This window comes from Lissotriton vulgaris, unplaced genomic scaffold, assembly GCF_964263255.1.
Source record: "Lissotriton vulgaris unplaced genomic scaffold, aLisVul1.2 SCAFFOLD_1541, whole genome shotgun sequence".
In the NCBI taxonomy this organism is placed as follows: domain Eukaryota; kingdom Metazoa; phylum Chordata; class Amphibia; order Caudata; family Salamandridae; genus Lissotriton; species Lissotriton vulgaris.
Genome location: NW_028245123.1, coordinates 509,655 through 523,554, shown reverse-complemented (window position 1 = coordinate 523,554; position 13,900 = coordinate 509,655). Strand labels below are relative to the sequence as shown.

The window sequence follows — 13,900 nt, the reverse complement described above, 5'->3', positions numbered from 1 at the left end:
CCAGTGTGCACCAAATACCAAGAGGTGCTCCTTGCCCCCGCAACAAGTTAAGTTTAGGTGGAAGGAGATGACAGCTCACCCCGACTTACACCAAGCGGCACTAGCTAGTAGACCTAATTTGTCAGGAGATCCAACAGTCGATAAAGAATCTGTGCACAGCTCACAAGGCAATCTACGGTCTGGCATCCGCCTACATTAAAGATCGCTTGGTGGTGTACAGTCCAATGAGAACTCTCAGATCCTCAGATTCTCAATTATTGGTCTGTCCCCGGTACAAACTTGTAACCAAGGGAGGGAGAGCCTTCTCTGTGTTAGTCCCTCAGTTATGGAACACGCTACCTGAGACGCTATGCAGGGAAGGTAACCTCCTACGGTTTAGAAAGGTGCTAAAAACACTGCTGTTCAGAAGAATCATGAGTGCTATATAGGCCAGTGGATGCCTTTATTCTGTGATTGCCAAGTTATTGTTCTTACCATCGATTTCCGAGCGCCTAGAGACCTGCAGGTGATTGGGCGCGATACAAATCCAAAATAACAATAACAATAACAATAACCAACTTTTCACATAGTGGATATATACCCTAAGGGAATGTATTGCATCCCCGGGTCCTCAAAACAGCCTCCCACCAAAGAAACCTTCTACCCCATGGTACATCAAGAATCTGAAACAGTTACAAACTCATTTCAGGCTCCTAGAATGCAGATGGCGACTGAAATATGAGCAGACCGAATTAACCAAATTTAAAACAGCTCTCACAAACGACCACACCCAGATTAACCCCTTCGCTGCTCATGACGAGCTCAGCTCGTCATGAGGCACGGTTGAGCTGTGCTTATGACGAGCTGAGCTCGTCATGTATAATGGTATTCAAAGAATGTTAGCACAGGAGGGAAAAACCATTAGCAGCCAAGGTGTTAAAATAGCCAAAAAAGCTTACTATACAGAAGTGCTTAAAATGGCAATTTCTAATAAAAAACTATCTTTATGATAGTCAGCGCTTTTACCAACCCAGAGTCTCTGTAACAAGAGATCCTCCCTTCACAGTCTCTCTGCGATAACATAGCGGACAATTTCGAACTAAGGTCCAAAGATTACAACACAATTTCACTCTACCCCTGTGTCTCTCTGCTAACAACAACATTGTCTTAGGTAAAGACAGACCATCTTTACAAACTTTCAAGCTGATTAGCCTAGACCAATCACACCAGGCAATGATTGGTATTCTATCGGGCTCCCCCTTTGACCCCTGTGATCTTACACACCACATTCGATATTGCATATCCTATCATAAATGAAATAATTAACGCCTCCCTGTCATTAGCAAAATATCTTATAGAATGGAAGCTTTCAGCAGTCAAGCGGCTGCAAAAGAAACAAGTTGCTGATCCCACTACCCTTACTAACCTCCAACCTGTTTCCTTATTACCATGCCTTAGTAAGATCACTGTAAAGCTTGTTGACACCCAACTTACAACCTATCTCGAAAAAGCAAGGATCCTACACCACAACCAATCTAGGTTCAGATCCCAGCACTCAGATACACGGCTGAATCTCTCAAAGCCGCCCTTGGAAACAATGTGGTTCTGGTCTTATTAGACCTATCAGCGGCATTCGTCACAGTCTCACATGTCATTGTTAGACCGTCTCGAATCTTATGGCATTTACCACACAGGCTTGGCTTAAAGGGTTCTTGCAGAACCGCAGACAAGTCATTACCCTTGGTCAACATAAGTCAGAAGAAAAACCCCTGCTTTCCGGTGTCCCTCAGGGCTCCATCCTTAGCCCGATGCTTGTCAATGCCTACATGGCCCCACTGATCAGCTTGATATCGTCATTCAACATAGAGACCATCTTATATGAAGATGGTACGCAGTTAATTCTGGTCCTAGACAAAAACACCACACAGGCAGAAGAAAATTTCCGCTAATGTCTTACGGCCACTTTTCAATGGATGGAAAACAACCACCTAAAGTGCAACTCTGAAAAGACAGAGATACTTCCTCTAAGACAAAGGAACACCTTCTCCCCTGAGATATGGTGGCCAGCTAACCCTCCCCCGCCTACAAACACAGTAAAAGTAGTCAAAAATGTGTGTATCAAATTTGATGCTACATTATCCTTAAAACAGCAATCACTGAATCATTGACAGTTGTTGGAACCTGTTTCCATATCATAAAATCTCTAAAAATGTTTTTCAATCTACTTCACATTTCAGCCTGACAGGCAGTTGCTGTGGCCCTAATCATGTCTAGATTGAACTACTGCAACAGCCTGTATGCAGGGGCCAATAAATCGGTTTTACATAAACTACAAGTGGTCCAACACACAGCAGCATGTCTAGTGCTTAAATGATCTAGGAGGTCATCTGCATCGGCGGCCTTAGAAGCATTAAACTGGCTCCCCATTCATAAAAGAGTTCTATTTAAGACTCTAATCATCACTTTCAGAATATTTGGGGCTGGCATTTGGGGTCTAGCCAATGATAAGAGCTTACAACAATGGGAGAATGCCTTTTTAAAATATCTTTTGGCAGTACCTAGCTCCACAGCCAACTTCATCTGCCACCTTTAGCTGGGTCTGTCTCATATAGAAGACATCATTAGGACTTATCCACTCTTATTGTGGCACAAGCTCTGGGTGACAGATGAGGCGATTTTTAATCGCAGTGTTATTATGGACTGCATGAAAATGTAGAGGGCTACGCGTATCCCATGGCTGAACCATATCAGAGCTGTATCTAGTGAGATTGGACACCCGGAATATTTTGAAGATCCTGAGAGTATGAATTCTATCTCCAGGAAACAACTAAAAATGGAATATATGATACACCTGGAAGATAAAAGATGGTCACAAGAGAGAGGGAAATAATCTGTTATGGCAAATTATATGATGCAAACAGGCCCAGGAATTCAGGCTTACCTATCTCAACTTTGAGGGAGCTATGATCGTATGCTGGTGACCCGGTTTCGACTGGGCATAGTATTTAGACTAGTCACCTTTCCTGAGATTAGTGACTGGTCGATTTAAAACCCTGTCCCTGTGACAATGTCTCAAAACAATCAACTATCTACGTCACCTTTTTCTGTAAATTTTATATTAACCCGAGGAAAATATTTTTAATACCATTTTTAAAAAATAAAGGCTTGAGACAGTGTAATAATGCCCTCATGTTCCTACAACGAATGGACAGTGAATTATGTATTAGCGTCTTACCTGAAAAATGAAATAAGATTCAGAAGTTCAATGTAGGGAATCTATTATTTGAATTAATTAAGGTGACACATCAAAAACAGTGGATACTGTTAATAGTAGTATAAATTATAGGATATGATCTGTACAGGCCTAGTTTAATTAATAATACTACAATGTGATAAGTTATGACTTTACTGTAAATATTAAATTATGTTTTACTGTTTTTTTATGGATTTTGATCAAACAGAAGTGGCGTGTTCGTACTGTAAATGTTTAATGATGTTTTTAATTGTGCTTTCATGTTTTTTTACACAAAAATCAAATAAAGTTATATTTGACTTTGACCTAGGAGGTCATCTGCATTGGCGGCCTTAGAAGCATTAAACTGGCTCCCCATTCATAAAAGAGTTCTATTTAAGATTCTAACCATCACTTTCAGAATATTTCACTCCTCAGGACTAGACCTGGCCGGTAAACTATGCTACGCTTGTGGAGTGTGCGTAGTTTGCGCAACTACGTGCTCCACGAATTGCACATAGCACAGTGCAAAAACGCGTAGTCGGCATTTTTTGCTCACTCTCAGTCCTCAACGACAATTTGGCAACCTCGAGCGAGCAAAATCAGCATCCCGGTGAGACTTTTTCCTCGTTCGCGATCGGCAACATCAATTTGCCGATCGCGAGCGTGGAAAATAAACTTCCCGGCGAGATTCTCAACGCGGAGAGGTCAGGTTTCTCATTGCAAGTGGTCGTGTATGCCTGCGATCGCTCCCGATGACACATGGCACATGGCACTTTGAAAAATGCAAACATTTGCATTTTTCATGGAATTCGCAAATTACCACCAACTTGAAGATGGTGGTAATTTGCGTTTCCTTAAGGACAATTTGCATTTTTTTTTGGCTTCATACATTGCATTTGAGGAATCACAAAATTTGCGGTTCCTTAAATGCAATTGCAAAATAAAGAATGGCAAATTTTGCGATTCCTTGTTTTGCACCAGCTTTTCTTTGATACATTCCATTTAGCAAATTCGCATTCGCAAAGGGGTTCCCAGGTTGGATATTTTCACTATATACATCCACTGGCGGCATTCGGGTTGTTGGTGACAGAGCACTTTGTTTTTTCTTTTGTATCCTTTTAAAAAATTAATGAAACAGAAGTGATCCATAAATGTGTTTTAACAGTTTTTTTTATATTTAACTGGTATCAAAAATTATTTTGAGGCTAGTGAGCCATCATGCAAGTAGATGCAACCACTGGCACAAAGAAGTAGGAGAACTAAAAAGAATAAATGGAGTGTCCAAACAGCAATTCATTCGAGGGTGTCATTGTAAATGGGAGGAAAAATCAATTCATTTTAAATAACTTCCTGAACCCTCAAAAAATCTACTCTCATACATTGAAATAGAAGATTAAAGAAAACATTTGATGTTTATCAAAATATTACTCTTTTAAAACTGCAGCTATGTTACCTGTCATGGGTAGCCTTAGTAACACATGTACAAATAACCTGTTGGTCTTAAGAGGAGAGCTTTCTTATTAGGTCTTTTTATACTCTTTAAACATATATGATGTCATAATTGAATAAAAACTCATACTTTTGTTCCCATTTGTTCTGACCAGTAGATTTAATTTGTGTACTCACACCTGCTCAGTTCCTTCGCCCTGCAAGATAGCAGAGGCTTTAAATTCAATAGCTCCTGTTGCAGCCAAACGTTGCTCATGAGTGCATCACTTTCGTCTTGAATAACCCTTGGGGCCTAATTTTGGCAGGATTTGTTGCTGGACCGCAATGCAAGCAATGTTGCTGCGCTGCCCTGCAACAAAACTACAGGACAGGACTGTGCACCATCAATAAGAGGGTGTGCTTTCCTGGGCCTCACTCCTGAAAAGTGTTGCAGCGCTGCGACAAGACAGCGTTCCAACACTTTTCACTCTCCCCTTCTTGCAACACCACAGATGCACTGTATTCACTGGACAGCACTCCATGATGCGAGTAATGACAGATACATCTGGAATCCTGACGTATCTGTCTGCCCTAAAGTCACGCATTGCTGCCTGTGGCACTGCATCACCCTTATGCCTGCCATCAATGCCGTTCTTGAGGGGTCCCCAGGTGTCAGCGCAGTTCGAGATCCATCAGTGGCGTTTGCATGCTGCGTTGTCATCATCTGTAAGCGTTGACGGAGTGGTGGTGCTGAGGGAGTTGACGAGACATACTCCGGTGGCCTTGATCCAGCTGTGAGGGAGGCAATGAGGAAGGTTGTGTACAGTGGGCATGGTGAAGACGTTATTTATACAATGATGGTTGGTCCAGGAAAGTCCGGTGGTGTGGCTGTAGTTGAAGGTCCCGCTGGCGGAGATGTGCTCGACCGTGTGTCCTTCTATGTGGATTGCAGCGGTGACTAGCTGCTTGAGTCTTATGTTGGGGAGCTACCCCAGGAGGGGGTGATGTTCTGGTCACTGGGTTTGTCCAGGTAGAACTTGAGTTTCCGAGTAGGATGTCGTCCGTGGATTGGAGAGCCTGGTTTGCAATGAGGTGTACAATGGTATTGGAGAACGGGTGTCCATGGAACGGGGGCCTACAGATGAGGGCGCCACAGGAGTTGGGGTTGGGGTTGGTCCATATCTGGAAGTTAAGGTGTTCCATGGTCACCATTGGTTCATTAGAGTGCATGGTCAGACGGAGTATGATTCTGTAGGTGATGGCAATGCCTCCTCCTGGAAGTTTGGGGTGGTCCTTGCAGGTGATTCAGTAGCTGTCCGCGATGGCAATGTCTGGCCCAGAGCAGATGTTGGTCCTGGCAGGTGATGTGTTGTTCATGGTTGATGGTGAAGAGGGTACTGGCGCCGTAGGGGTGGAGTGTCCGAGAGGAAGGGTCCTTGGTGCTGAGCGCCGTCCAGGGGCAGACGGACGCAGATGGGCTTGCCTATGGCTTGCCTTTGGCACGAGAGACGTCCCTCACAATGCAGGCATTACATCGTAGGTGCCCTTACATTGCATTCCATTACAACGCATTGTGAGGTCAGTAATAGGGTATTTTGTAGGGTGGGTATGGTTTATGGGTGTCGGGGATGAAATGTCAGGTGTATTATGGGGTAAATTGTGAAATTTGGGGTGTGTTTTGGGCCAAATATAAAAATTGGGGTGTGCATTTGGGTGGAATATGATTTTTAAGGTGTTTTGTGAGGGCTCAAATATGAATTTTAGGGTTCAGGGTTTGCTTTGGGGTGCAATGGTTAGTTTTAGGGTTGCACTTGAAGGAGCAAAGACTGGTAGAGAAGAGACTTGCTCGGAAAAATCCACTTGTTTAACTCACTAACAATTACTAATCCTGTTTTCATGAAAACTAAAATGCAGTACATTGGATACGCGGGTTAGTGAAGCTTGCGTATGTGTGTACTAATGGGGATAACAATGAAGACTAACATTCCTCTAAACGGTGAAACTGTTGTGCACATACGTCAACAGCATCTATGCAGAGTGATGAGCTAATGCTTGGAGGGAAATTCTGGCACATGAGTAGAGACTAAAATGGTGTCTTGAAGACTTGGGTGCATGGCATCTGCTTGTTTGATCTAAATCTAGTGGTTTTTAACTAATGCTAAAGCGGTAGAAGACATAAACAAATAAACTGGTTTAGAGTAGAGGTGAGAGGTATACAGTGCAACAATTTATTTGTGAAAATAACTTCGGTCTTCTGACTTTTATCACCAGTTTGTATTTGGGCCTCTCTCGTATAACTGGATTGAATGAAATGATGAGATGCCTGCGCATGCCCACCGAGGTGAGCCATGAAGGTTATGACTGAGCAGTTGAGAAGAAGCCAAATTTGAGTGCATGGGAACGGATGGCGAAAAGTTCAATGAAGATGCCTCGTATTCATAATGTTAATAAAAATGTTGCACAGTAAACTAAAGATCTCTGAGAAATCAAATGTATGATTAAAAATGAAGGGGATGGGTTTGCGAACAATAGTCGGACTGATTTTAATAACCTGTAAGCATGGAGTGATGGAGCTTCCCCTTTGCCTGACCAATCAGATTTAGTATTTTTACGATATTGAAACATTAATGGGTGGAACATGCAGAACAAAAGGTATAATTAAGATAGCCATAGTTAGTTAGTTAGAGGATGGTGCTGATGCCTTGCCGAATGCTTGGATTGATGCTGTGAGATGCTGATGAAGAATCAAATGCAGAACTTGAGGCAGAACTTTCCATCCTAATTAATTGGGTTAGATCCGAAGATCACAGAAGAATCTCGAGGAGGAAGAGAGTGTCAGGGAGGGGTGCAACACAGTCACCGGTATTCTAGAGAGGTCAACTATACTGTCCTGAAGTCTTTGTCTCCTGCCCTAACCCGGGGGACCCTCACTAGCCCTTTGGCCAGGGGGTTGGCCATTCTTGGTAATTATATATTTTTCGTGTATTTTGGTGATGTCTTTTTCTCTCTGTTCTCTCCCTTTTCTGAGCATTGATTATTATGAGTCCGAAGTATATGCTTGGTGTTTTATGGATTGAATTTTCTCTCCTATGAGTGATGGTGACTGCACTGTATTTTGGAATGGTTCACATGCATTAATTTTTGATGAAGATTTAAAATTTTCCTGAGTCTGTGGGTATTTACATTGAATAAAAGAGCAGTTAGTTCTTATGTCAGTTTTCACCATCAACTAGTTCAATTAACGGTCCATTGACCAGAGGAAATATTTTTTTGATCAGTGAAAGGTTAGTTAGGAGTATTAAATAACTAATCTTGAACACTATGAAAATTACAAACTTGACCCCCAGCGGTTTCAAACACTTGTGTGTTTATGGGCCCAGGTGAGTATATGGTAGTGGAGTATCTGAACCGCCGGATCACACTCACTGAAGTGGGTATAGTAATGTTTACATCTCCCCAATCCAACATCTTCCCTACTGTTGCAATATGCCTAGTATTAGTATGCATTGAAATGGAATGCGATATAATGGTATGCGTCATAACTCCATATATACCTTCGGCACCCCAGTGGTACACCCGCTGCGCATGGCTGCACAGCGGCTGCCATTAAGAAGTGCTGAGGGGGGACTGGACAGCTGGGAGGTGGGAAACGCCGGAAAGAACACTGGATGGGGCATGGACGCGAGGATGTGTGTGTGAGCGAGTGTTGTAAATATTTAACTGTGAGAAATCTTACCTCGAGGCTGACTCTCTCCCCTAAGCCAATCCCAATGCTGCAATGTGGCGTTGGGATTGGTCATTGGTGTCGGGAAGAGGCGCTCAGCCTGGGGCTGGAGGTGTGGCCATGTTCTTCATGCAGGCTGTAATGCAGCCTGCATTGAGAACAGGACAGTGCGTATGACTGTTTTTTTTTTTTTTTGTGTATCTTATATAGCGCACGGCTACCCCAACGGGGTGTCCCGGCGCTTGCATTGGGAACCCGTCCTGGCTTTTCCCTGTGAGATAACCCGTACTGGGCATCTCCAAGGTGAAAGCCAGGCATCCCGCCGCGGGGGCCGTAGTGGAGATTAAGCAAGCTATTGCCCAGAGTTGCAGAGTGTGAACCCGTGATTCGAGTAGGCACCAAAGTGAGAATTATCAAGTCCGTGGACACTTGGGCTCAGACCCTGCCGCGTCGGGAATTGAACCCTGGTCCCGGGTCTGACCTCAGCTTCCGGGTATGCCTCCTCTAACCATTGAGCCACACTTCTCCACTATTTCTGCTGCTTTGTGCGGCCTGAGTGGGCCGACCAAACAGTCACTGCACACTTGAGTGGGCATGCCACTCCGCCCCTGCCCTGTTCCATGAGTGGAGCAGCTCAACCCACCATCCCACCCGCAAAGGAAACAAGGCACGATTTCATCAAGAAGGTATCATTATGTGATGATTTTTCCTCTTCTTGCACTGCTTGAAAGCAGTAGGTTGACGCTCTTCCGCCTTAGCTGATGAGCCGACACTGGGGGTGCGTCATCTACAGGTGCTAAGCCTGGGCAACTTGACCCCTGGGCATCCTCCACTACGTGTCCCACCTTCTCCTTACCTGGACATTGACACTGTGGCGCAATTTGCTAAACTATCTCCAAATCTGTGTCATAGCCAGCAGGAGCCTCAGCCAGGTGGGATTGCACAAGCCTGGTACAGCAGTCGCTGCCAGGTCCACTGGTGAACCTCCCAATGCAGTTGATGCAGCAGGGCCACCAAAGGCGTGAACTTGCAGTGCTCCTGGAACTGAAGTTTGGCGCAGCTCACGGGCTCACCCTCCACAGTGTCCGGGCAGCGCAACCTCATCCAGCCTGTGCTGCAGAGAGGTGCGGCCCACTGTTGGTAATCCCCTCCATGCACCCCGGTGTAGTGGTGGATCGTGGTATGCGATGGAGACATCCCCTATGTTGGTGCACAGGAGCGCCTCTACCATTCACAGCTCCAAGGGGTGCAAGGCGGTTTTCTCACACAGGTCAGCAATGGGTCTCCATGCGACCGGCCGATGTCACCACCAGGTACAGGCAATCACTGTGCCTCAATGTCTACTGCCACGGGTCATCGACTCAACAGTTCCTCCGCATCCACCTCCAGGCGCATGTCCAGCGAGGCATCCAGGCTCCAGACGCAGGTCCAGCGTGGCATCCAGGCTCCAGACACAGGTCCAGCGAGGCATCCAGGCTCTCATCCAAGTCATCCTGGATGTTGGGTGGTTTGAGGGGGTCGTTGATGTGTTCTGCACTTGGTCCTGGTTGCTCCAGTCTGCATTTCATTGTTTTTTTTGCCTGTTTTCCTATTGGAGGTCGACTATTTGTTCCATTAGAGGCAAAAAAACTCACGTTGGGCTGACTAACATGCGTTTTTTTGCCACTAATGGGCCCTTTGTTGGTTTTTGCCTGGTAATGCCGGAATTCCTATCGCCATCACGCTAATATTCTCGGCATTTTTCACTGCTGATCCCTGAAGCTATTGCCATGTAGAAATGTCTTGTACATACGTCGCTAAGACAGCGATAGTTTTCCGCAGTACACACTGATAAAAAACTGCCCCTAACTATCGCTAGCGATAGTTATCGCCAATTATTGCATATATGCCCCTTAAGTGATTTGCCCACAATCACAGGATGTTTGAGCCTCCAGCCAGACTCAAACTTGGTTCCACAGCATCAAAGTTGGCCCCCCTAGACCAATAAGCCACACCCTCTACTTAAAAAAGTTATTCATTTGAGTAAGAAGTAGGGCATCATCCCCTACAATGTGGTTTATTTTGTTTAATGTGAAAATGACATAATAAAGTGTGTCAGAGAGTAATAGAAGAAAAAGATAGGGAAGAAAGCCCTCCATCGGGGTGACACCACACCATATTTTGGAGACTTTCTCCAGTATAATACAAGGCCTCAGTGCCCTTAGCGAAGCGTGGCTGATACCCTCTCCTATCATGCTGTGGAAAGATTTGGCCGTTTGCTGGCAATGATTATGGATTAGAGTCACAGACCTTTTTTACTTGTACCCCTCAGGAAAAGAAGCCACAGCTCTACTATGGTCAAGCTCAGGAAAGCTGAAAAATACCCATCAAGGAGAAGACATATGTGCAACCCAGTTTGAAAACGCTCTACCAGAACTTGTTCTGATATGATAACTGCCCTGGAAAAATATTACAGTAACAGCATCAACCACAATGGATATAGAAGTCTTGGGGATCATGAGACCCCCTTTCTGCCCTCCAGAGGTTTTCCCTCAGGGGGCCCAGTGACAGTGTCCCTCTTAAGTGCATGCTTGCCTCTGTGCCTGCATCTGCAATTTGGGGCAGTGGCAAAGTGCTCCCTCATTTGCATGGGTCCACCCCCCCATATTTATGAGAGATGGTACAATAAAGATAGTACTGGTACTACATGTACACTAGCACTATTATTATTACAGAAGGGGTGTCAGAAGTGTCTGCAGCGCCTCCTGTGATACCCTATTGCCCCTGTGCATGTAAATGTGGGCACACAAGCCCTTTGCACCATCAGGGGACTCTGTGAAATATGGCCATTTGAGTGCACAAGACTATTGCCCTCCTTTCGACTCAGGATGCCACTCTCAATACATATTGTCATATTTGTAGTATGGAATATTAATTGCTCAGCATATGACATTAACCTCTGTCCAGTAGTGGCCGGTGTTGGTGACGAGGAGGAGTGAGAGGGGGCATAGGTGACGTGAAGGGGCAAAATAAAAAATATATTAAATAGACTTACCTTCAGCCAGCCTCGTCTCGCGTCTCACTTCTCTGCTCCTCTTCTTCAGGAGAAGGCTCTCAGCCAACCCTGCTGCCAATCCTGAAGCTGCTCTCACGCATGAAAGCAGCTAAAGGATTGGCCTGAGCTCCCTTGATTAGCGGTCTAGGACAGGCTGGGAGAGTGTGCCTGCTTTCTCCAACCCCAGCAATGCAGCTGAGGTTGGAGAGGGCTTCACTGTGCATGAAGGTTTGGCCAGCCTAAGACAGCCGACCAAACCGTCATGCATAGTGAAGGGAGTGCACTACCACTCCACTCTGTTCTGTGACCCCCCCAGGCCCCACCCGGATGACTCTGCAGGAAAGGCAAAATAAAACAAGTGTTGTTTAATTTTCCCTTTCTGGCTGTTTTTTTGGGGGAGGCGATGCTCCTCCGTCATAGCGGAGGAGCCACCGCTGCCTCTGTCTCTGGGCCAAGCTGATTTATTATTCTAGTTTACTGGAGATATTAAATGAACATCAATTTGAGATACAGACTGCTTACCCCTGAAGAATGGCGTTTCATGATTATTATGTAAAAGGAGAAGTATTTAAACTTTCGGATTGGGCTGAGACCATCAAAGCTCACTTAGCATTGCAGCGTTATATGCAGTCCCCTTATCTGCCTCATATAATACAAACTGTTTCGTGGAAAAAGCATGCAAAAGTAACAATGTATAATTCATGTATAAGCACAGATGTTATGTGTATTTGTAAACCACAGTGTCACCTGTAAGGGTATCCTGTGTTGAATATATTGCATTGTGATCTCCACCATGGCATGCCAGTGCCCATGACTAACTAGTTCTCCCTCCTTCAGCATGACAATGACATATGGCCACCGGAAGTACATGAACGCACAGTGTCAACAAAAGAGCCATACACAGGAGTATATTCAACATTCATTCAACAGGATCAACAAAATGTCAGGATGCGGGAAAAGTCAACAGAGGTAAGGTGGAATAATACAACTGTGTTCCCCTAATGGTATACCCAAATATCTTATATTAGATGTTGTTCTCTCCAAATAACTATTATAGCCTCACTCTCAAATACAATTGACCATTAAAACCACACGTTCCACTGTAAATGAGTATTATAGCCTCACTCTCTACTGTAAATTATTAGTATAGCTTCACTCTCCACTGTAAATGCCTATTAAAGCCTCACACTCCATTGTAAATTACAATTATAGCCTCACGCTCCACTGCAAATGATTAATATAGGTTTAATGTCCACTGAAAGGTACTATTGGCGCCTCATTGTCCACTAAAATTACTACTATTGCTTCAGTGTCCTCTGTAAATTACTATTAAAGCCTGTGTCCATTGTAAATTACTATAATATCCTCACTCTATATTGTAAATGACTATTAAAGCCTCGCTGTCCACTGCAAATGACTAATAATTATACCGTATTCTTCACTGTAAATGAATATTAAAGCCTCACTCCCCACTGTAAATGACTACTATAGCCTCATTCTCCACTGTAAATGACTATTGTAGCCTCTTTGTCCCCTGAAAATTACTATTAGAGCCTGAATGCCAATTGCAAATTACTATTATAGCTTCAGTGTACTCTGTAAATTACTATTGCTGGTATTATTATTACTATTAAAGCCTCACTCCCCATTGTAAATGACTATTACAACCTTGCTGTCCACGGCATATGACTATTATAGCCTCAAAGTCTACTGCTAATGAGCATTATATCCTCACCATTTAAGGTAATTGAATATTATAGCCTCACTTTCCATTGTTAATGGTTATTAAAGCCTCACTGTCCATTGCAGTGACTAGTATAGCCTCACTATCCACTGTAAATGACGATTATCGCCTCACTCTCCACAGTAAATGCCTATTAAAGCCTCTAGGTTATGTTTATACCTTTAGCACTAATGCTTGAGGTGCTGATCAGTGTATAGAAACTCTGTTGTCAGTGCACTTAATGATCTTTCTCAAGTGCTGGATGTAATGCCACTAGAGTTATTCATTTTCTGTTAGCCCCTTTGGTCTGCTGCTCCCTTAGATTAGCTCTTAGGTCCTGTATTATTATCATTAACTCCTTCATTCATTCAAAGGTATGAAAGGAAGCACTTTAACGCCTCTGCCACCCTATCCTGCGTGATGAGCCCTCTGAACATCAAATAGATTGTTAGGAGGTTCAAACGAATGCTTTCACACACTCTCGAAAACTGTCAGTAAGTTAGGCCAGCATTTCAAGTGCTAGCCGTCAAATTGGTAGCACAAGTTAAGGACCAGTCACCATCTCCAACCCAATTACTTGAAAAGTGCTTAGCATTTAACTTCTACTCGGCCAATAGAGGGAATACATTGTTTTCATGCCAGCTACTGGCTCCAAATGAAGGTCTCTTAAAAGACACTGATGGTTCTTAATTTGAGAATGAACATGAAACAATGATAATTTCTTCATACTTCTAACAAGTGCCATCTTGATAGTTAAAAACAATTCTTTTTAGCAGA

The 13,900-nt window shown here is 44.0% G+C and overlaps 1 protein-coding gene across 1 annotated transcript in view; it reads left to right on the top strand.

The window, feature by feature from the left end:
- The window catches only part of LOC147666522 (arf-GAP with Rho-GAP domain, ANK repeat and PH domain-containing protein 2-like), an 81,221-nt gene that overhangs the window by 66,665 nt on the left and 656 nt on the right, over positions 1-13,900 (top strand). Inside the window, exon 2 of the mRNA XM_086949014.1 lies at positions 12,238-12,369. Within this exon, the coding sequence (XP_086805140.1) occupies positions 12,238-12,369 (132 nt within the window). The remainder of the gene's footprint in view (positions 1-12,237; positions 12,370-13,900) is intronic.